The following is a 24085-nucleotide window of genomic DNA, read 5'->3' on the forward strand; positions in this document are numbered from 1 at the left end:
ATTCCCTTTAATAAGCTTGAGCTGCCAGAGAATGGAAGTGTGACGGACACTGGCAAGTGAGAGCACAGAGGAGGATCCACGAGTTTGAACAGGTCTAATGTTAGCATGACTGGACTTCTCCCTTTCTCCTTCCCTCAAAGAGCATCGTTCTTACATACAACTGAGTAGGCACCTAGGGCAACAGATGGAAGCGTCTTCCAGAAGTCTTTGTTCATCTTGAGCAGGATACTTGCTAGGGGGATCCCAGGCATGCAGAGCTCGTCTCCACAGCTTGATCTGCATGTCCCAAGAGCGACGACTATATTTCTTGTATTTGTTTGGTGTTTGAGGGTGAACTCCTGGCTGCCGAGCAGCCCTAAGAGCAAAGCACAGTATCATCAGCAATTAGGAACCTTCTTAAAATACTCTCATCTGGCAGCAAGTCTCCCCGTTCCCCCCAAATGCCAGAAAGTCATGTAGAAACACTCAGCTACCCTTCTAACAGAGGACTGGTAGAGCACTAGGATTATGCCCTCGGATCTTGAGATATGAAAAGGTAGTGAAGTTACTCTTAGTTCATTCAAAGGGAAAGGGCTGTCACACTGAGACTTCAGGCACTTCTCCCCAGCAATGTCTGCGGCTGGCCAGAACCAGGGTTGTGGGAAACATAGCCGACCCAGGAACTGTCTCACTTGGGGACTTGCTGAAGGAAGAGCTGGTAGCCCACAGTGTTCTTCCCATAATCAATCTGCTTCTGCCTCCTTCGCAGGACGATCTCGTCTCTCTCGACATCCGACCTGGGAAAAGAACAGCCAGCGCTAAGGCAGGGCAGGAGAGACCGTGGGGCTGCAGCCTCTGCGGCGCGAGCACCGACCTGAAGGCCGAGCAGGGTCCTCGCGGGATGCCTGTCCTCGTGCCGACACCGACACTGATCATGTTTACACCGGAGGAAGACAGCTCTGGCGGCACGGCCTGCCCCAAGCGAGAGGGGAACACTCAGCCGAAGCGGCGCTGCCAGGACAGCGGCGTATTCCTGAACGCGCCTCTCCAGAGAGCAGAGCCGCCGCCGCCGCCCCGCGCCGCGCTCGGGGACCCCCTGCCTCTTTCAGCGGCCTTAAACCGCTTCGTCCGAGCCGAGCACGCGCAGGGCCCTACGTGCGTAGGCGGCCCCGGCCCCGGCCCCGGCCCCGGCCCCGGCCCCGGCCCCGGCCCCGGCCCCGGCCCCGGCCCCGGCCCCGGCCCCGGCCCCGGCCCCGGCCCCGGCCCCGGCCCCGGCCCCGGCCCCGACCTGCCACCGGCCCCTGCCGCGCGGGCGGAGCCTCTCTTTAATAGCCGCTGGCCACACCCTCCCGCAAGCTGGGCCGTGATTGGTCGAGCCTCCTGTGCCCGTCCAATGCCCGGCAAGCGCGGCGCCCCGCCCACGAGGCCCGTTTCCCCTTTCAGGGCTCGCTGCGCTCGAGCCCCGGGCGCCCCCTCTGCTGTCCCGATTGGCCGCTGCTGGCGGCGGCCGCTGCGATTGGCCGGCGCGGGGCGGCGGGTGGGAGCCGCCGCGTTCTATTGACATTCAAGCGCGGCGGCGGCGGCTGGCGGCATGGCTGGGGCTGGGGCTGGGGCTGGGGCTGGGGCGCCGCGGCCCCCGGGCGGGCAGGGCCCCCGCTCGCGCCTCGGCCCGCGCGCCGGCGGCGGGCTGGTGCCCAGCCTCAGCCTGCTGCCGGCCCCCGACCGCTCGCCGCCCGGCAGCCCCGACCGCCCGCGCACGCCGCTCGCCGACCTGGCGCGCGGCTTCCGCCGGCTCAGCACGGTGCCCGGGTGAGGGGCGGCGGTGGAGGGGGGCGGGCGGCGGGGCCCGGGGCGGGCGGCGGCCTCCCCCGCGCGCCGTCTGGAGCCGTCGGGTCCCGGTGCCGGGCGGCGGTAAGCGCGGAGGCCGGGCCCGGCGGCGGCGCGGCCCGGGCCCGGCGGGGCTCGCCCGGCGCGGGGCCGGCCGCCGCTCACCGCGCTCCCCCGCGGGCTGCGCGGACCCCCTGGGACCGGACCCCCCGGGCCGGTCCCCCCGGCTGCCCGCCGTCCCGGGGCCGCCCCGCCGCCAGGGCAGCTCGGCTCAGCCCAGCACGCTGACGAGCCTGACGCTTATTCTGGGGAACGGCAGCACCGCGCTCTGCTGAGCGATTGTTTTTGAGCCTGATGAGCATGGGTCGATTTTCAGTAGGATTCCTTCCCCCTCCTTTTTTCTGTGATAATTATTAGCTATGCTGATGACGAGGAACGGGAAGGGTGTATGCACCTCGGGAAGCTTTGCTTTCTGTGCTCTGTTTCCTCTATGCTTCTGTAAAAAACTGTTAATGCGTGCCCTTTTGAATGGGCTCTGTAAGACAGTTTAACGAGCAACTCTTCCACACTTATTCTTCTAAGTAGACAGCTTGTTTACTCAGGATTTTAGTCATTGATGAATGCATCTTTCTGGCCCCAACACTAGCCAGAAATAATTTCTACTGTCTCTCAGGTGATGTGCTGCTGTTGCTTTTTAAGAGACTCATGACACTTCTTAGATGACTGGCTTACGTTTTGCAAAAAAGAAACCATTGCTTCTACAGCAGCTTCAGGGAAAAGACAGAGATTTAAATGGGACACAGAAATTGCATTTACCCTAGTCAGGGCTCTTCTGGACCAATACGTCACATGAACAGGTGAAATGAAATTACCTACTGCATGCAGCTGCCTGTTGAGTATCTGACTGGCAATTTTCCTCCCTGCAGAGTGTCACAGAAGCAGCATGAGAGGCCTTTCCTGGTAAGTAGTTCTTCTTCACTGGAAGACGGCCTACCATATCTGTGAGGGGACAGCCAGAAGGAGGGCAATGTGTATGAGGAGTTTGAGTATTGGACTGTTGGCTGCCAGCTCTCAGGATTCACAGTGAAAGTTTCTTGTCCATTTTAGCCACAGGTGCTGTGCTCTACACCAACTTTCAAAGATGCTATGCAGCAAGACAGCAGAGACTTTGAAAGCCCCACAAAGGTGAGTTTTCTTTCAGGCAGGTAAAGGACATGGTGGATGTTTAGCAGTGGCTTGAAACTGTGCTCAGTGCAGGAACCAGAATCTGGGAGGGGACAAACCTGTGGGTTCTGCAAATCCCTCTAGCAGTTTGGGAGGGGCCTCCCTTATGCAGGGATTTGTGCCTACTTACTGCCATTGTGAGTCCTCTCTCTCATCTAGGCACTGGGGCTGAGGGATGCTGGCTTTCAGCATTACTGAAGTGCTACAGTCCTTTCTCCTCATCCTTTTCAGGAGAGTAGCTGGTTTAAGTACTCAGGCTGGCATGTACCTCAGGCCTTGCTGTTTCAGAAGAAAGGCCCAGACCCTCTGACTCAGTTCGCTCCTCCACTTGTGAGTTCATGCTTCAGTCTCTCAGTAGGGTGCTGAGGCAATAGTATCATGGTAGCCAAAGCCTGGGTCAGGAAGGTCTGACCTTGCCTCTGTGGGTAAAGAACAGGGCACTGTCTGCTATTTGTCTGAAGAGAATTCCAGTAGGAAACTGGAAGCTGCAGAGACATCTCTGCAATGTATGTGTATATCAGTGTACAGTGGTCTAGTGAATTCTGCTATGGACCAGCGATAGCTAATCTCAGTGGGATTAACCTGCTCAGCCATGCCAAGAAGGCTTCACTGGCTGCAATTACTCTTGCTCAGCAATAGCAGAACAAGTGTGAAAGTTGAGCAGTGCTATAGGGCCATATAGGGCATAACAATTTTCTGTTCCCCTGGAAGGACACAGGGAACTTGCAGTCTGAGATGAAAGATCTCGGCAGTCCGATTGCTGTCACAGGATCTCATGCCCAGAGAATACTGGGGAGCCTGAGTGGTTTTGCAGAGCTGTTTCCTGATGAACAAGAGGAGATGGAGGTAAGCAGGGCCAGGCACAGTAGCATATGCTTCATGGTGTGACTTGCTGGGTGGGGAAGTAAGCATTGCACAGTTTTTGCTGGGTTACCATGAGTCCATATGCATTAGAGAGCATTTTTGCTGTTCTGCACAGGTTGCTACTGGGCAGCTCTGATAGGTGTTATTTAAATGAAGTTCTGGGACCCTGTGTAGCAGATAGAAGGTGTAGATGTACCTCTCTTCCATGTCTGGGGAAATGCAGTTGACTGAGACATGTAGAACAACCTTCCTGGATATATGATAATCTTTCTCACGCGCGTTCTGCTTTGTCGCTTGAACATAAGCTCCGCATCAGCCATGGATGCAAGCGCTCACAGGTTACCCTTGGTCGTGGCAATTGCCCATGAGCTCTGTTGGTGTCTAATGTTCCCTGTGCTTTTCACCTTTCCTTCATCTCCCACTCCTTCCCTACTCATCAGAAGCTGGTAGCTGGGGATCTGTCTTCCAGCATGGCTGTCTTGCTCTCTGGACCCCTCCTCACCCAGGACATCAATATCAGTGAGGTGAGTGCATTACCTTACAAATGTGTTATGGGGAAGGGCCTAGACAGGGCCCAGGATTAGAGGCAACAGCTTTTGCTTGTAGTCAGTTGTCTGGAATTGCATCATTTGGCATTCACTCACTGTCATGGTAAGGGCAGCTATTTTATCTCTAGCTTGACAGGACCCTGTAGGAAGGGACCTGCATAATCCCACTGCTGGGTTGACAGTGCTGGTCTCCCAATGCAGTGTCCTCTGTGACTTGTTTTTCTACTCTGGGCCAGGTTTCCATGAACAGAAGCCGTCTGTATCGCTCTCCTTCAATGCCAGAGAACTTGAACAGGCCAGTACTGAAACGAATAGTACAGTGCCAGGATAATGAAACTCCTGTAAAAGTGAAACGGAGGTGCAGCCGAGCTGATAACGAGCCAGAAGGGGTAAGGGAGCTAGCTGTGGACATCAACCTTCTCCATTTATACTGGGGTATTTAAACCTGGTCCCTCTGCTTACATTGGCTGCAATGAGAAGCAGCACCATCTGGGTCTGCGCAGGCAAACAAAAAACAGCTCAGGCAGCACGTTCTGGGGATAGCCCAGTCTGCTGGTGAAAAAACCTGAGACTCTACAGAGGGCTGCCCATCAAACACGGTAGAGCTGCAATACTTGCATATTGTGGACAATTGCTGATGGTTGTTTTGCTGCAGGGTGTGACCCTGAAGAAGACAGCTTCACTCTCCAGTGTGGACATCATCAAAATCCTAGATCAGGACAATGGTCTCAGACAGCTCATCGGGGACTTCTCCAAAGTAAGTGTCTGCTCTAGCCCCCTGCTCTCAGACAGGGCAACTGAGAGGAAGAGCTGCCAGAGACTTGGTTTGTAGAGCTGAATGATTTTCCTCAGTTGTACAGCAGGCAAGATGAAAACGTCAAAGGAATTCATTTGGTCCCTATACGAAACAAATTTGTATTCGAATGAAGTGCCTGTCACCATATGGGGACATAAGGAAAAAGAGTGATGATTCCAAGTAGCCTCAAATTATGTGCTCAGATATACACGTATGGGTCTTTTAGGAGGGAGAGAGGGAACAGCTGCTCTAGATATGAGTGCTGAAACCCTGTGGGGCTTTAAGGACAAGGAGCCTGGCAGTAATTGCTCTTCTGAGCTGGTATTGCTGTCTCCTCAGGTGTATGCACTGCCAACTGTGACAGGACAGCACCAAGATCTGCGCTACATCACTCCAGAGACTGTGAGCAATGGTCTTTCCTCCTGCCCACCTCCTGTGAGACTGGATGTCCTTTCCATACACAAACATGCTGCCCAATTGCTTCTTTGCCTTCCTCACTAATGTGCTTCAATAACCAGGGAGTTTAGTAAGGCCTGGTGCTCTGTGTCACTTGCCTAGCCCCTCTGCTGTTTCTTGATGCAAGCTAAGGTCGTGGGCGTATTTATATTAAACCTAGTGAAACAGCCTCTTTCCAGACAGTTCTGACTCTGCAGCCAGAGCGCTCTGTCTTGGCCATGCCTCCCTCTTCCCCCCCACCCTTTATTTTCCACCACCCTTTTATTTTCCACCATTACAACTTGGTGAAAATATAATCATTTTATGTTTTATAGGTGGCTGCTCTGCTCTCTGGGCAATTTCAAAGCCTGATCGACAAGTTCTACATCCTTGACTGCCGCTATCCTTATGAGTATAAGGGGGGGCACATCAAGGTAAGGGAGTTGGGTAAGCCACAGTGGAATGGGGCTGAGAGGGAAGGGAAGGAGAATGGGTGGAGAGGCTTAGAGATGAAGCAAAATCACAGGAGCGAGCAGCACGATTGGGATACTAAATGTGTTTGTCATAGCAGGCTGTTGGATAAGGCAATGTTGCTGAGGGCTGATGGCTGTCTTCCCCGTGAAGGGGGCTGTTAACTTTCACAGGCAGGAAGACATCTTCGAATTCTTCCTGAAGAAGCCTCTCCTCCCTTCTATGCCACAGAAACGCCTGATCCTTGTGTTCCACTGTGAATTCTCCTCTGAGAGGGGCCCCAAGATGTGAGCTCTAACTAACCTTGACCATTTCTAGTGGGCGGGAAGAAAGTGCCTTTAGCAAGAATAATGGTTCATGCTGAGATGTAACTCCTTCCCTGGCTGACTGCTCCCTTCTTGGCATTCAAAGGTGCCGCTATCTTAGGGAAGAAGATCGTGCCATGAATGAGTACCCTGCGCTGCATTATCCTGAGCTGTATGTCCTGAAGGGAGGCTATAAGGAATTTTTCCCTGAGTACAAGGTATGGCAGGACCTCTGGGCAAGAGGAAGGGATTAGAGGAAATACCATGAGAATACCCTGGCGTGGCATAGCCATCTACCCAGTGCCTATCTGTTATGGAAGGGTATAAAAAGGTGGCAAATATGGACTGGTATTTCCCTAGAGTCTAGCCACTTGTGGCATCTTTGTATCTAAGAGCCCTCAGTAGGATTTTCTTCCATAAATGTTTTTGCCTTATTTTTTTCAAACCAAGGTAAATTTCCAGCATTCATACTGCCCCATAACTGACTTCCCGAACTTAACTGTACCTTATGTGTTCTGAACACCTGCTTTCTTTTGATGTTTAAGGTATTGTACTGAGGGACTGTGTAGTTTTCCTGTTGATGCTCTCCAAGCCGCTCAAGGTTTTCTAGACCTCTGACAGGTCTTCCTCAGACATTTCTTCTTGACTGAAGACTCTCAGTGTATTCAACTCTTCCTTGCCAGGAAACCATTTCATGCTTTTGATCACCTGAGCCACCTTCTCTGTACCCTTTCCAACTCTGTTGCGTTCTTGGAGATGGAAGGCCCAGAAAGACTTTATACAGTTGCAAAACGATCTTCTGTTTTGTAGTTTATTATATTTGATTAGGTTTTAGTTTTGGCTTTGGCCAGTACTGAGCTCATGAGAACTGATATCATAACAGGCAGTTTTGTGAAAATCCCAAGACCTGCCTCCTGAATAGTCTGTGCAAAACTGATCATTGTTTATGTAAAGCTAGGATTGTCTTCACCCTATAAGAGCGGAGGTAGCTAAAGGTACTCATGTTCCTGACTCCCACTTTCTTTCACAGAATAGTTGAGGGCCTCTGGAGATTGAGCAAGACTGTTGGACTAGACAAAGCAGGATCAGTTACAGTCGGTTGCCAGGACTGTGTTCAGTCGAGTTTTGAATGTCTCCAAGGTTGGAGACTCCACAGCCTCTCTGGGCAACCTGTTGCAGTGTTCAACCATCCTCACCGTTTTAAAAAAGGCTTCCCCTCCCCGCCCCGATGTTCCGGTGAAGTTTCCTGTGTTTCAATTTGTGCTCGTTGCCTCTTGTCCATTCACTGGATATTGAGCCAGCCTCTTCTCAGCTATCTTCTTTACATCCTCCCATCAGATATTTAAATGCATTGATAAGATCTGCCCTCAACCTTCTCTTCTCCAGGCTAAACAATCCCAGCTGTCTCAGCCTCTCCTCATATGAGAGATGTTCCAGTTCCTCAGTCATCTTTGTGGCCCTTCACTGGCCTTGCTCCAGTAAGTCCATGTCTCTCTTGCGCTGGTGAGCGTAGCACTGGGACCCAGCATTCTGGTCTCAGTCTGGTCTCACCATTGCTGAGCAGCGGTAAGGATCACCTCCCTCAGCCTGCTGGCAACACTCTTACTAATGCAGCCCACGCAGGATACTGTTGGCCACCTTCACAGCAAGGGCACGTTTCTGGTCCGTGTTCAACTTGGTGTCCGTCAGGAGCCCCAGGACTGTCTCTGCAAGGCTGCTTTCCAGCTGGTCACCCAGCCTGTATTGTTGCATGGAGTTATTCCTCCCCAGGTGCAGGGATTTGCACTTCCCTTTGAACTTTGAGGTTCTTTGCCCATTTCTCCAACCTGCTGAGGTCCCTCTGAATAGCAGTGCCACCGATTTGGTGTATTAGCCACCACTCCTACTTCTGTATCCTCTACAAACTTGCTGAGGGTGCATTTTTTTCCCCCATCCTCCAGGTCATTAACAAAGATGTTAAACAGTATTGGACCCAGTGTTGACCCCTGAGGTATACCACTAGCGACTGGCCTCAAGCTGGGCTTCGTGCTGCTGATCACAACTCTCTGAGCCTGGCAGCTCAGTCAGTTTTCAGTCCACCTCACTGTCTACTTATCTAGCCTGTACCTCATCAGCTTATCCATGAAGATGTTATGGGAGGCAGTGTTGAAAGCCTTTCTAAAGTGGAGATAAACATCATCCACTGCTCTCCCCTCATCCACCAAGCCAGTCATTTCATCATAAAAGGGTATCACATTGGTTAAGCACAATTTTCCCTTTTTAAATCCATGCTTACTACTCCAGATCACCTTCATATGTCTGAAAATGGTTTCAAGGATTAGATGCTTTGTCACCTTCCCAGAGATCAAGGTAGGGCTGACCAGCCAGTACTTCTCCAGACTCATCTTTTTGAAGATGACTGACACTTGCTTTCTCCTGGTTCTCAGGAACTTCTCCCAAACACCATAACCTTTTAAAGATAATTAAGAGTGATGTTGCAATGACATCGGCCAGCTCCCTCAGCGCTCATGGGTATATCCCATCAGATCCCATGGATTTGTGTACATCCAATTTAAGTGTTCTCTAACCTGATCCTTCTCCTGTATCAGACAGTGCACTGTGCCTCAATCTCTTCTCTCTCTCTCACTCTCGCCTGTAGGTCCTGGCTATCAGATAAATCATGATTCTGCCCACAGTGAAAACATACTGACTCCCGTGATAAAATCTGTGGTTGTATCTGCCCAGCATCCCCTAATGCTAACCACTGAACATTATGTGTTTTCCCTTCGTTCCTCAGGATCTGTGTGAACCCCAGAGCTACTGCCCAATGCACCATCAGGATTTCAAAGCAGAGCTGATGAAATTCCGCACCAAGAGCAAGTCATGGAATGTGGAGCGGAGGAAGCGTGACCAGATCACTCGCCTCATGAAACTGTGAGTGGCAAAGCAATACCTGGAGTGGAAACTTCTTAAAAGGGCTCTGTCTTCCAGAGCAAAGCTGTGCTCTCTGAAGACAGCCAGACTCTAATGGTGAAGGAAAGAAGCCTTATCCTATTGAGACTGCTAGGACAAATGAGATCTGTTTAAAAAATCTTGATGCTTTCTCTGAGAGACACTGGCTGAACATAAAGCCACAAATGAAAGGGTGTAGCATAGCTGCCTGAAGAAAGAACAGGCTTTGTCCACTAAAGACTGAGCCAGCTGTTAGGCTGTCTTGCCTAAAGGCTGCAAGACAGTGTTATGTCATGGGTTGGGCTCCAATCCCTCCTGCTCTAGACAGGAGTCTCCAGGTTCCTGTTTAATATTAAATGTGGATTTTTGTTGTTAGTTGTCACGTAGGACTGGACTAATAAACAGCTAGAACAGACCAAAGTGTTTTAGCACAGATCCTTCCTCCCTGTGGCAATTCAGTGTGAAGAGAGCTAAGCAGGCAGGTGCTACTGGTTATCTAAAATGATGATTTCTCAGCCCATCACCAACTAGGATCAGGTACGCCCAGCAAATAAGCCTCCAGCAACTGCCTCCATTAAAGATCAACAGTGAGCGCTAGAAAAATACTAACTTCTCTATTATGTGTCTGTTGAGCCTTTATTGATACGTCAGCCCTAGTCTTCCCAAGCAGTAGCTATTAAACCACAATGACAAGTATCTTTTGAATACTGGCTCACTGTAATTGAATTGCTGATATCTCCATTTAAACTCTTTGGAGTGGGCATGACAAGGCTGAAACTGATAGCTTTACGTCTATAGCACCAACCACTAGATGAGGTTATCAGATAGCTTTCTGTAGGGGAAAACTGCTCAAACCGTCCCTGTGGATGGTTTTACAGCCTCCTATGGAGCAGCTAAGGACGGTTGTTTTCAGAGACAGACCAGGACTAGATGAAGCTCTATCCTGCCTCTTCTAACACCCCAAAGGTTTGCAATGGGCACTGAGAATGTGTATAATAAGAGAGAACAGACTTATAGTGGTGTGACCCCTGAAGTTAAAATATTACCAAGCTAAAGAAATATTGATGCTAAATGAGGGTTAATCATCATAGAGTACCAGCTTGTATGTTCTGCTTTATAGCCAAGTTACCTCTCACCACAGCCCTCACAACTACAATTAAAAAAGGCACAAAATGGAGGCAATGATAGCAGAGGATAAAAATAAACAAATATTGTTCTTCTGTTAGAATTTTGTTAGGTGCCAAAGGAAAGTGAACTGTAATCTACCAGCCATTTGTTCTGCTGGTATCTTTTAACTTCTGCTGCCCCAAGGGGAAACATTTTTTAGAGCTATGAATCTCAGAAGATAGGTCCGTATTCACTTACCAGCTCTTACCTCAAGCCATCTGAGAGCAAAAGAGCCCTAAGATCTTGCTCAGTAGTAAAAGAGAACCACCTTTTCCACACGTCTGCTGGAGCGCTGTCCCTAGCAGTATTTTCTTCACGCTGCTTTGTGCACGCTTGTCTTTAAGGGGTGAGGTGACTGACAGAGCTGCCTTTCTCCGGCTGTGCACCTAAAGGGTCTCTGCCCAGGGCGCCCAGGCCCAGTATGGGGAAGAGACCCACGAGATGGCACTCCTGCAGCACTGCTGGGGACCGCAGCCAGGCTCTGGTGCAGCAACTGCTCTTCTAGCACATCTCACCCCTAGGAAAAGGGAGAGGAAATTAGGACAGGTGTCTCCTGAGAAATGGTACAAACAAACTGCAGAACCCAGCAAAATATCTAATGTTCCTGAGCCTTCCCCCTCCACCACCAGGGTATTACGTGAGCTGCAGACTCGAGTAAAGGAACTTTACCCTGTGTGTATGTGATCAAGCAGAGATAGCTCTGTACGCCTTTGTGGTATTGCTTTGTGTTACTCCTAGCTATCCTGCCTTCCCAACCCTGTAACCACCCAGTGAGCACCACCCCTGATCTGGGGCTCTAGCTGTGATAGAGCTTCAGTTATTGGCACAGTTTCCCTTCAGCATGAGCTAGTAAAAAGACCAGTCCATCTACTGCTACTAGAACGATTTGGACAGCTTTACTCATTTGGCTTGCATGGAAAATCTCAGTAGCAAGAAAGCCTTACCTTCTCACCTATTAGCCACATAGCCTGTGTTTTAGAGTATGCTGCATTCTGCTGATGCAGCAGCTGTTTCAGGCTTTCTAGTATACCCTTTGAGACCCTACCTCCATGCTTAGTGTCCCTGTGTTCTATTGTCTACGTGCACCCTTCCTCCCTGCCTAATCTTAAACATACGGTCTCTTTTTGCATTTATGCTGACTGACCTTCACCTCTACAAAAACTCTGTTAAAGCCTGTGAGCACAGTGAGGTAGCCTCCCAGGCTGCCAACAGTATCTTGAGGATAGTTCTTAGGGCCAGTAATTAGCTGGATGCTTTTAAAAAATAGGAGGGATGAGAAAGAAGAATTAAAGAAGCTTTTTGGAAGGCAAAGAAATTGGAAATCCTAGAAACCTTGTTGCCAGGTGCAGGACTAGTAGAGAAAGCCTCATCCATCTGGACACAGCAGCTCTATGTTGTGGTCCAAAGTCCTGCTGTGTGGGAGCGGCTCGTACCTGGGTCTTTCCTGGTAGTCTCTAAAGCACCTAATGTTGCTGATAAAATGCAAAGTAAACATCAGCCCCTGTGCTGCTGCCCTGCCATGTGCCCATCTCTGTTCCAACCAAAGAGGTGAAAATGTGCAGCAGTGATTAAAATAAAACCCTGCTGCAAGCAGCTGGAGCCTGCTGCCTCCAGTGCTGTCGTCCACCTGGGGTGAGGGTGGCGCCAGGGAGAGACTGCTTTACTGGCTAAGGTGCCTAGTCGGGGGGGGGGGGGTCCTCATCTCATGGCTCCGAGTGAATGGAAACCCAGTCCATTTCACTGCTGAAAGCAGCCTGTAGGGCTGCTACTGAATCAAGGGGAAATAGTCTAATACATGTTCTGTCACTTCATTTCTCTTTTATCTGTTTAGGTACCTTGCCAGCCTACTGAAACAGTAAAATCTTGTTCTCAGTTCCATTATTTTTCTGTCTGTTACTGTGTTTGATACAGGCTATGCCTCTGAACAGTTGCTGCCCCTAAGGCACTGCAGCATGTGCCTGGGTCTGTCTTGCCACTGCCACATCCATTGTCCTGCATGCTAAATTAGCCTCAGTTCAGACAAAGAGAGAGCAAGTAGCTGCTCTGACAATACACCTCCTCAATATACCCGGATCAGAACAACAATCCAGCATTTGCAGGGCTCATAGCACATCACTTAAATGTCTTTGAATCAAAATCTAGTGGAATGTGTTATTAGAACTAAATCTGGGCTGAGGTTGTTACTTGCTCTATGTTTTTGTCTCTGAAAAAACTAGGCTTAAGGTAGTACAACAGTGGTGTTAGATGGAACTTGTGCTTTCCTCTCTTTAAGAAAGATTTTGGGATTCCCCTTCCAAATAGTTTTCCTTCTGAGCTGCTCCTGCTGAGGTTGCTCCAGAATCTGTCATGCAAGCATGTGCACACTAACCATGCCATTAGACAAATTGATGGGAAGGGACTTATGGAGTCTCTAGTTCAAAGCCTGCTCCAGGTGGTACTATCACCAACACTAGAGCAGGTCATCTGTTGCTTTTCCTACAAGTCTTGAAAAATCTCAAGGATGAAGACTCCAACATTTCTCTGGATAACCTATTCCAACACTGCACCACTGTCTTAGAGGAAAAGCTTTTCCTAGTGTCCCGTCTGAATCACTCAAGCTACCCCTTCTGGCCGTTGCCACGTATTATGTTGTCTGCCATTACCAGCAAGAGTTTGGCTTTTTCATCTTTCTAAATCACTTTCAGGTAGTTGTAGGCTGCTAATAGAGTGCCTCTAAGCCTCCTCTTTGCCATCCAAACATGCCCAGCTCCCTTAGGGCATGCTCTCGGCTCTCTCCATGGATCTCTCGGGATCACAGGCTACTATCTTGGAAGCCCTCCGCTGGACCCTGCCTAGTTCCTCCACGTCCCTCTTGAGCCTGGGAGGTAGGAAACTGCACACAATATTTCCAGGTGTGGCCTTACCAGCGCAGAGTAGAAAGGAATAACTTTCCTCCGTTCCCTGGCCATGCTCTTTCTAATATAGTGCAGTATGCAGTTTGTCTTATTCAGGATGAGAGCACACTGGTGCCCCTGGCAACCTCCAAATCCTTTTTAGTAGGGCTGCCCCTCAGCCAGTATGGATACACAGGATCATTCTGCCCTGTTACAGAATTTCACGCTCCTTCCTGAAATTCACAAGGTCTCTGTTGGCCCAGCCCTCAAATTTCTCAAGGTCCCTTTGGATTGAAGCTCCCTTATTCAGCACATCAATCCACCCCCCCTAAATTAATAGCACTGTAAATTAGATAGTTCCTGTTTCCTGTGGGATGACTTAAGGAGAGAGTTATTCTCACCAAAGATGTAGTCTATCCATTGAGATATATGACTTTGTAGCTATCCAGACAGACACCTAAATGTCTCAGTCTTTCTGTTGTGAACCACACTGAGGCTAAAATACAGGACCAACTTTGAATGCTTTAACTGCAGGAACAAAAGAATAGAACTGTTGGAGCCAAAAGTTGCCAAATACCACAGATACTGAAGCAAAAAAAGAAAACTGTGGATAGCCACTTTGGATGGCAAGTCCCTGAACTTTCTTTGGCAATGAACAGCCAGAGCTGTTCAGGGCACTAGCACTCATGTTACGAAATGAAAAAGGTTTTGTTTGGTTTTCTATGAATATAGACATTAACTTCTGTTGTCCTGTTTGCTTTAGGTTAATGTTTCCATAGTGTACAGGTGTTAATGTGAGTTGTGAGTGTCTGCTGTCTGTCTCTAGCCTTGTAAAGAACAGAGTCTGGTGCTGCAAATATTAGCCCAGGCAGAGAAGTATTTGCACAGCCTTCCTCTATGCTGCCTCCTGCAGTAGTACTCTGTTAGTACGCCTTACAAATGGCCCAGGCTCAGCTGTCTTGAGTCTCAGCCACCTACTGCTCACTGATGAGCAGAGGCCGCATTTGCTCAGTAACAAGCTCTGGTTTTGACTCAGAAATGGTTGTAGTTATCAAATCCTATAAAATGCAGCAAAAGTGCCAATATGCTATAATCTTCAGAAGACGAGTACTATGCTAAATAAAATAAGGTACAACTAAGTCATTTAACACATATGGCAAACAAAATGCTTGTTTGGTCAAACTCATTCTTCACTGGCTGGGACAGCCCCAGATGTAGAGAAGAAATGACTGGTACATCACTGAAATTGCTGCATGCTTTAATACAGTGGTATACAGTCATTTCAGAGGGAGACTAAAGATTTGTGCTCTCATTTCGTCCAAACGAACTTCCCGGTGTCCATTGCTGTTGAGCTGAACAGAAGAGGAAAGCGAAACGATATCCTCCTGCAGATTTTGTGGGGAATCTTTCTGCCACTGCAGAGAGGAGCAACTAATGAGAAAACAGCGCTGGCATGTTGAATGGATTTGGTTCACAGAGGAGCCTGTCTGCACCTCACACACAGTCTAAAATAAGATGTAACATAGATATGGACTGCCATGTGTCCAAACCTGCTGAATGAGTTCTTACTATAATGGGGGACAAAGTTTCATGCACTATATCAAGTCCTGCGTAGCCTGGAAGCAATTGGAGGAAGATGAACTGTGACAGCTCCAATGAACTTCAAGAACAACGCAAAGGCCTGGCTGGAATTTTCTTGGTAAAAGCCTGGAGTGGCATAGAAACTGAGCTGTACTCACTGTTTAGTGTCCTATTAACCAGACATCCATCTGGGCCACCTCGTTGACCCCAAAGAATGCCATCACTGTCAGTAGGATCCCCATGAAGATTCTTGTTGCCACAGCAAGTCCAGTGGAAGTTCTTTGTACATGCTGTTGTCTCGGCTTCTTGTGAGGTGTGGATCTTTTTGATGAACTGTTCAGTAGGGAAGTAAAAGGTAGGTAGACTGTATGTCGGAGTTGCAAATTTAATCCTCATAATGGTCAACAACATTGGAATTGTCAGCCATCCTCTTAACTTTGCACATGAAGGCATTTGACGGCCTTAGGCTGAAAGTGGATCAGCATCATCCTTTCCTTTTTGAGTCCAAAAACACACAAAGCAAAGCCCCTTCTCCCCAAGGTGAGACAGACCAGCCCTTATTTATCTTCCCCCACCAAGCAACATAATGTGTAATGGGACAGAGGACTCTGAAAAAGCAAGGGGCAAGAGCTTCGGAAAACAGAAAGGTTTCAATATCAATAGCCAAGAGCCAACTGTCAAAGTTGCACTAGCCAGTGATGGAAGCCCAGACAGGATTGGAATTAACTAATCTGTCTACGAAAGGATGTGAAAGTGAAGAAAAATGAGAGATTGAATCCAGAAGTGGAAGTCCAAGATTGTTAGCCACATTTTTGGAAGTGCTTCTTGTAGGAAGAGGAAAACAAATGCAGTATTAAAGACAGTATAAGGGAAAAAGTCTCTAGGTTTGAGTGCCTGCAGTGCGCACACACTTACATGTAGCACAGGGACAAGTGGTATTAAGGCTAGGAAGATGAACTGCTGGTTCGAAGGGTTAGTAATCAAATATTCTCCTTTACTCCAAAGCTCGGATATGTAATGATATGATGTGTATGCTAATGGAGTATCTACTGCCCTGGAGTGAATAACAACCCAGCACTTCAGAGAAGAGGACTAGGATTCAGAATTTGTGGTTTTACAGTCAACTCTACTATCAGAGGTTCACTGAATGACCTTGGACCAGTCATCGCTCTGCGTCCCCATTTAGCCAACTGTAAAACAAAGAGCATATTGATCTCTGAGTGGTAATGTAACACTTAATTAATTTTATTAACCCCTTTTACTATGGAGCTGTGGACATAAAAAGAGTTAACTTTATGCTAATGAATTTATTCTAATAGCTGCTATCCAAAATATCAGGAGAGTCATCTCCTGATGTACTTCCCACCAGTAAGTCAGCTGCCTGATAGAAAAAAGTAGCAGATATGCTCTGGGTTCATGTCCGTACAGAGAATAAATTTATTTTTACTGGAGTGCCTTGGGAGGCCTTGTACATGAGGTAAGGTGCTACTGTTTTCCATTAGAGGCTGTTGGATTGTAAATTGCATTACAAGGACTTGAGGATCCAGAATCATGAATAATTAAACAAAAATGAGAAGAAAACTAAGGCAGTAGCAGGAGGCGTAAAGGGGAGGAATTGTACAACATTGCACTGGTTGTGCTGCTTGTAGTGTACAGGGGTGAAAAGATAGCTCCTATGACTGCTATCAAAGCAGTTAACTCTCTTTGGCTTATGATTCTCAGCAGCAACAGTTAAAACCACATAACCTCCCCGAGGATGAAATAATTATGAAACAGGCAAACCTGATACCTGGTCAGCTTGCATATGGCTGTCCTCTTCAGTCTCAATGTACATTGAGCAGGGAAGCATTTACCTGAGAGAATAAAAGCAGAGGAAGATGGTTTGCTCCAGGAGTCAAAGAAGAACAAGTGCTGTCTTCATGGGATTGGGGTTCAGTAGAAAGGAACTGTGCAGCCAGCTCTGTAGTAATGCTGGCTCTGGTTCTGTGAGATAACTGGTTGCCTGCTTGACCAGGACAGACTACAGAACGCTTTCCCCAGCTCTGCAGAAAGGACAGCCCATCACACAAATATGTGCATAGAGGGTTCCCTCCAACAGCAAGTTGCTCAGGAGCAAACTGCTTACGCTCTAAGGAAAGGAAGATGAACATGACCACCTGGCTCTGCACTCAAAGAATCTGCATGCAAACTGATTTCCTTTATGAGTTTAGACAAGTCTGTGCTTCAAGGTGACATCTCTACATGGATAACAGTTTGAATGAGCTGGTGTATAAGCGAGCATGTTTAAATAACTAAGTGATGATATAGTGCCCAGATATGCAAAACATTGGCAAAGCTCTGACAAGAATTTCCTTACTATGCTCCATAGTCATGCATCTGTTTCGTTGCAGGACTTATTGACATCAGTAAGCCCAAATCAGCTAGGACCTATTTGAACCTGCAAAGAGCAACAAAGAGAAGGTAAACCATCGAACTGAAGCTAAAAGCTGAGGAAATCAGATCACAGTTGATCACAGTTTCTGCAGCTGCTTGAGTAGGTCAAAGGCCTGAACCTTGCAGGGAATTAGAGAAACTGATCCCTGAGATAGTCCACATTAAAGTGGTAGATGACCCCCACAGGTCAGAGTTGGCCTATACAATTTCAAATGGAAAGAGTGATGAAAACTCTTGTCATAAGCGGCTGGTAATTATCCAACTCTCTGAGATCTGTAATGAGGTTAAAGTGCTGCCTACAGAGAGTGTGTGTATGTGCATGGGGGTGGGTGTGTGTGTTGGGGAGGGGGGAAATAAACAAATAATATTGTATGCCACTGGCTCCTAGGCAAAGATACGTAGAAGTTTTCAAAAGCTGAAAATGGGACTGCCCCCCTGAAGTCCGAGGTCATGCTGACTAGACAGGCTAGAAAGGATCTTGAAAGGTCCTTTAATCTCATCCCCTTGAACCAAGCTGGACTGACCTATCTAGAGCTGCTCTTAAACGATCCCCAGGACAGATGATCTCTTCTGTTTCTCCCCTTCCCACAAAAGTTGTTCATCTGTAGTAGAGGAAGTTGTATTGGTCCTTGACAAGTCCATTTTGGAAATCAGTAGCAAGGCTGTTACCTTCCACATGCTAACAAATTGCTTATGCATTCCAGAATTTTTCTAGAGCTTGAAGTTAATATTAATGGTTACATTCTTTCCTTTCTCAAGGCAGAAACCGTGCTTTCCATTCTCCATTCTTCTCTCCCATGGGGTGTTGGCTATCAGTTCACCAAGTTTACTGAAATCTGTCTTAGTCTATTGTTTCTGTTTTGCTAGTCTTACATTTCTCCTCCTAAGGATCGCAAGCTGACAATCACTGTCATCCAAATTGCCCTCTACGTTCATATTCTCAACAGGCTACACCTGTCAGCTACAATCAGCTCTAGACTCCCCTCCCTTCTAGTGGCTGTCATCACCTTCTGTAGCCAAAAAAAGTCAGTAACATATTCCAAAAACTTCCTAACAACCAGCACCCTGCACTGATGGATCCTGGCCTCTCCTACTGCTGTGCACTGGATGATTCTGCTTGGTTTTATCGGTAAGTAGCCTGGGGTCATGAATGACAGTGCCTCCTTCTCTTCCCTTTTAACAGTCACTCGGATTCCCTAGAAAAGATTCTCCTACTTCTCAAAGCAAGCATATGTCAACATCTCCTCTTCTCCTGCCTGTTATTCCTCATGCATTGTACACTACTGTATTAATAGTTCAGCCATAGTAATTATCCAAACAGCTCTCCATTGTACAACAGTTATAATTTTGACTTCCAGCTCCGCTCGTTTATTCTTCCCATTTCTCACAAAAATGTTGAGGAGTTCACAGGACCAACCCACTTCCTCTTCCTTCTTTTTTCACGCGTTGTTGTTTGAAGTCAGTCTCTTTGCCTCTAGCTTTTCTGCAGTCTAATTTTGCTCTGTTTCCTCCCCTGAATGGTAACTGCAAACAATTTACTACAAAGTTAAAAGGGCTCAGTTCTATCCACCGTTTTCATTAAGCCCCTCTAACTATCTGATTAGACTTTGAGGCACACTGAGAATGCTTTTCTCTCCTCCTTAGGGAGAGAGTAAGAGTCTGCAGTGTCTGTGGACAACTTATTCACATCCGGAAGAATTCTCTCACACTAGCTCCCTGCAGTAAGCAGAAGGACTAATCTTTTTAAAAATCCAAGAAGAGGGCAGCACTGAATTGGATTATGAATACTTAATTTGTTTGCACAATTATTACTGTTTCTGTTGGGCTTTTTAGACACACAGAGTAGGTCTCTACTTGTGCAAACAACCGACCTACAAAAGGTTAACCTCATTTTCATATACTAATGTTTGATGTGCACGTGTTGGAGGGGTATTTTCTCCACATTGGTTAATTTGATTGCAAATTAAAAAGAAGGATCTGTTCAGCAAGAAGCACAGCTGTCTAAACACCAGGTAGACTCTCAGATACTCTGTCCTTAGTGTGGATACTGAAAATAGCTCAGCAGGGGTATAGCTGGCAACAGGTAAGATCCTGAAATAAAACCCTTTACGGGAAGCTCACACCAACCCTTTTGCAGACAAAGAAGCACCAAGGGGATTGCTCAAGAGCCAGTCACCGCCTGTCCCCTCCAAGGCCAGCCTTCTGTTTAATACATACTCTCTTGTACCACAGGCACAACCCTGTGGGTGCTCCTCACTGAGCTACCAACAATCCCAGCTTTACCCCTCTGTGCTAGGAAGCAGCTTTTCTGCTTCAGTTAGTCGATAAACACGAAACGTTTTCCACAGAACCGCTTAAAACGTCCTTGAAATCCTGTCTGGGAAGCACTTTGCTCTGCTGCCGGCACCCCGGGGCCCAGCAGCTCTGCTGGATCCTCTGGGGAGAGCCACAGTGGCTGGCGCCCAGCCCTGTCCCCTGTCCCCGACTCCGCCACCGGCCCCCAGCCCCGCACTCGCTCACACCCTCCGCTCTCCTCCCCGCCGCGGCTCCCAGCGCTGCGCGCTGCCCGGCGGGACGGGGCTGGGCCGTGAGCGCGCCCCTCCCGCCGGGGCCGGGGCGGGCAGGGGGCGGGTGCCGGGCCGCGGGGCGGTGCCCGCCGGCAGCACCACGACGGGGCGCGCAGCGCCGGGCAGGCTGCGCCGCGCCGAGCCGGCAGCGCCGAGCCGAGCCGCGCCGCGCCGAGCCGAGCCGAGCAGGCTGCGCCGCGCCGCGCCGAGTGGCGGCTCTGCCGGCAGGCTGCGCGCAGCATGTGAGCTGCGGCCCCGGAGCGAGCGACCGCCAGCACCGGGCTCCAGCATGGGGCTCACCCTGCTCCTGGGGCTGCTCCTCTCCCGAGCCGGTAACACCGCGGGGCCGCGGGCAGGGCGGGAGCCGGGCTGGGCTCGGTCCCGGTCCCGGGGCCAGGCTGGGGGCCGCGGCGGGGCGTCCCCGTCCCTCTCCCGCTGGCGGCGAGGGGGCTCCGCGCTGCCGCCCCGGCGCCACCCGCCTCCCGCGCTCGCGGCGCGGCGGCTGCGCCCGGGGCCGTCGGGGCGCCCGGGCCGGGGGCGCGGGGCGGGCCGGGGGTCCCCGCGGGGCGGGCCGGGGGTCCCGGCGCAGCCACCCCGTCGCCTCAAGGTGCGCGCCGCAGCGCGGGGACCTGCCTTTCCAAACAGGCAACGCATGCTGCTTCTCGGACCCAAAACGTGAGCGGCACATAACGGACATGACCGAAGTGAAGTGATGCTCCGGGGTGTGGAAATGGTTTTCCTCCAGCCAAGGTCTGCGGAGGTAAAGCAGGACGACATCTGTCTGTCTCCCTCGCAGCAGGGAGAGGCAGATGTCAGGAGCTGGCCCCTCACCACAGGAGACAGGGCAGAAAGCAAGCTTCTGTTCTACTCTTGGAGGAGACACTAGACCTTTCTGAGCAAATCTTTACGGTACCTCTCTCACCGATGACTTTGCTGAGAGCTTGTGTTTTGCCACCCACCTTCCATGCAGTCCCTCGGGCTTCTGAAATGCTTCAGGCTGGTAGTTTTCTGAGCTGAGGCTCAGTCTGCAAAGAGCAATCCAAGGGGCTCCTGCAAAGATGCAACTGTGCATTTAAGCTGTTTGTCCCACTCTGGCATCTACTACTGCTAAGTCGCAAGTGTTGAGGATAGAAATGACTCCTCTTTCCATCTTTTGTGCAGTCTTCATAGTTGATGTGACTAGAAGTACATTAATTATGAAACTGCTCTGAAGTACCCCTACACCCTGGCTACGGGGATGTCAGTGCTTTTACATTCAGAGGAAGCCGCAATTGCTGAGTATCACAACGACGGCTACAGAGAAGCGCTATTATTACATTGAGATCTCAGTAGCATTTGCAGCCGTGTGATTACCATAAATGTCCCAAAATTTTCTACGTCCAAATACTAATGCTTCTTAGATAATCTGTGTTTAATAAAGGAAACGTTTCCCCTCTGCAATTGTCCTCTCTTTCAACAGCATAATGCACCAGGGGCATCAAAATAAGTAACTAACTTCATAAATACATGACAAGAGGTAAAATGAAAATGGAAAATAAACAGGTTTTGTGTTGCCTATCCCTTTGTCCTAAGGTATAAATAATCATAGTTAGTGCATATATTATTACCTTTTTTTTCCTCCTATTTTTTACTACAGGATTCCTGTAGGACTCCTATACACATGCACCTTTAATACTTTCTGCAGCCTAGACCATAGGACATCTACTTCTTACACATGATTATCTGGAGTTATAAATACTAACAAAATGTTTTAAGAAAATGAAATAAGATGTCATGTGTTAGGGTTTAAGGGAACACATAACTATTAGAAGATGAAGTTCCTAGAGGAGGATTATTCTAAATTTTTCTGCTTGGAGGTTTCCTATAGCTTTACCCAAAGGATCTGTTATAGGCCTGTGGTGGAAGTACAGTCCATCCACTAACACCTAGGTCTGATCTAGTCTGGCAATTATCATATCACTTTGAAATTTCAAAAATGTCACTTCAGACTCAGGTGAATGTTGAACAGAATTCTTAAGGCTAGGAAAGTATGCCCTGTTCTTTTATAAACTTACTACAGTAGCTGCTGCAGGCCACTGTTGGAGATGGGATACTGGTAGAGATGGTACTTTGATCTTGCCTGGTGGAGTAGATCAGTTTGCTCAGCTTAGAATTCCAACCTACTGGAGATAATGGACCCATTAGTATTGGAAATTTGCACTGTTTGCAACCTCATAGGATGTAATCACACTCAGCATGGTTATTAAGGTAATGCCTAGATGTAATGACTAACCAAAACCCATGGTGCTAGGTACAAAACATTTCTGGTGAGAGGTTTTTTTTTTTTTCCCCAGACAGCTTACCAAGTCATACAGTCTCTACATCATAGCCAGGTTAACAAAGTAGAATGAGTTGCTAGAAAAGCCAAGAAAAATGTTCAAGTGGGAGGAAGACACCTAGATAGCATTAGCGGGCTGGAAGAAAACTAGACAGTTTGAGGAGCAGACTAGCATGGAATTGCATGGGCCACTGCTTATGGCAGATAAACTGTTGAAGCCAGCGAGAGAGAAGAAAGTGAGAAAACAAACTAGATAGTGAAGACAGTATACAAGATATGAGCTACATCAAGATTTTTTCTAAGCTCTAGAGAAGGCAGATTTGAAAAAGAAGTACTGCATCTGCTGAACAAGGAAATGACAGGCGAGAACATATATCCAAAGAACATCAAAGGTAGATGTTAGGCTCAGAGCAATCATTTCCGAAAACCAGCAGAGCAGTATTGTCCTAAAGGGAAGAAGCACCCTAGCCTGCATATAAATTCTATTAGCAAACATTGTACTTGTACTGTAAACACAGATTCACATGCTACAGAAATGAAGAAAGATTATGGAGTTAATTAGCCTACCATTGACTTCTGCCAGAGACAAAATAATACCAGAACCCCCTTCTCCTCCCCAAATATTCTTCTTTGGAGAGAGCAGAGTCCATATAACAAAAAAACAAAAAAAGGAGTTGTAAAGTTTTAAAGATGATACTGTTGAATTGAGATTATTTAATTACCTTCATAGGGAAGAATTATGTTATAGGCTTCCCATAATAAAAAGGTATGTGTGTGTTAATATATTTAAATATATAGCTAAGCATGCATGTGCGTGTTACAAAATATGCATAAACACACACATGCAGTCAGAGTTCAGAAGGGACCAACAGATGAAGGCAGGCAGACCAAGCATGCATCCCAGCATTTCTGGCAGGGAATTGTGAGACTGGGTTCTATATACTGTAAATTGATTACATATTGGCACTTCTTCAGTATGAAACTACTTGCATCCAATATTAAGGGTTTCTTCTATTATGCAAATAAGTTTCTGTTCCACCCTTCAAATGGCTTTCTCAGTGCATCTCTTGGCAATGGCAGCAGCACTCACTCACAGCACACAGTATGGTGTTAATACTTGCTTATTTCACTGAGGTTCTAAGCGACCGAGATGGGAAAGCTCCTTCAAAGCACCCCTCAGCAACACTGAGGTTTCCAAAGGGCAAATTACTGCTCCAGGCAGAGACAGAGCCCTCCTGACCCTGACCAGGTTGAAAAAGTTAAGGCAGATAAAAAAGGTTTCATTATACAAAATCATTTTTTAAAATTTTTCTTTGGTCTTTTCTTCTCCCTTTCATCCATTAATACTCATCCTTTTGTTTCTAAAAGATTAGCGTGCTTGTTCCCTACTACTCTGTACAAAGGACCCCAACCAGTTCTGCCTCTTGAGGAGCCTGCTGAATAGAGGATCCCAACAGTAACAATGACAAGGTGCTTGTGTGGCATTCACCATGACTGAAATCCTAACAGTCTTTTCCCTGTTTGACTAGGAGACCTCCTGGCTCTGCCAAGGAGTGATTGCATAGCAGCAGAACAGCTGTGCCTCTCAGACTCCACCTGCAATGCCACCTACAGGATCCTGGAAAACTGTGCCCTTGCTGAGACTCGCTTCCTTCCACTGGATCACGATAGCAGGGACAGGTGTCTGAATGCAGAGCTAGTCCTTAGAAACAGCTCTTTACTGCACTGCAAGTGTCACCGGCGCATGAGGAGACAGGAGCATTGCTT

General features: G+C 48.3%; 1 protein-coding gene across 1 annotated transcript in view; it reads left to right on the forward strand.

The window, feature by feature from the left end:
* The window catches only part of CDC25C (cell division cycle 25C), a 26573-nt gene extending 2562 nt beyond the window's left edge, over positions 1-24011 (forward strand). Inside the window, exons 2-15 of the mRNA XM_068959145.1 lie at positions 749-1134; positions 2733-2766; positions 2914-2991; positions 3262-3360; positions 3742-3876; positions 4335-4418; positions 4679-4831; positions 5098-5199; positions 5578-5640; positions 6009-6107; positions 6298-6431; positions 6556-6667; positions 9226-9362; positions 23848-24011. Of these exons, the coding sequence (XP_068815246.1) occupies positions 881-1134; positions 2733-2766; positions 2914-2991; positions 3262-3360; positions 3742-3876; positions 4335-4418; positions 4679-4831; positions 5098-5199; positions 5578-5640; positions 6009-6107; positions 6298-6431; positions 6556-6667; positions 9226-9362; positions 23848-23875 (1512 nt within the window). The 5' untranslated portion in view covers positions 749-880 and the 3' untranslated portion in view covers positions 23876-24011. The remainder of the gene's footprint in view (positions 1-748; positions 1135-2732; positions 2767-2913; positions 2992-3261; positions 3361-3741; positions 3877-4334; positions 4419-4678; positions 4832-5097; positions 5200-5577; positions 5641-6008; positions 6108-6297; positions 6432-6555; positions 6668-9225; positions 9363-23847) is intronic.
* The last annotated feature ends 74 nt before the right edge of the window (positions 24012-24085 follow it).

The sequence above is a fragment of the Struthio camelus genome, chromosome 13 (genome assembly GCF_040807025.1).
Source record: "Struthio camelus isolate bStrCam1 chromosome 13, bStrCam1.hap1, whole genome shotgun sequence".
In the NCBI taxonomy this organism is placed as follows: Eukaryota; Metazoa; Chordata; class Aves; order Struthioniformes; family Struthionidae; genus Struthio; species Struthio camelus.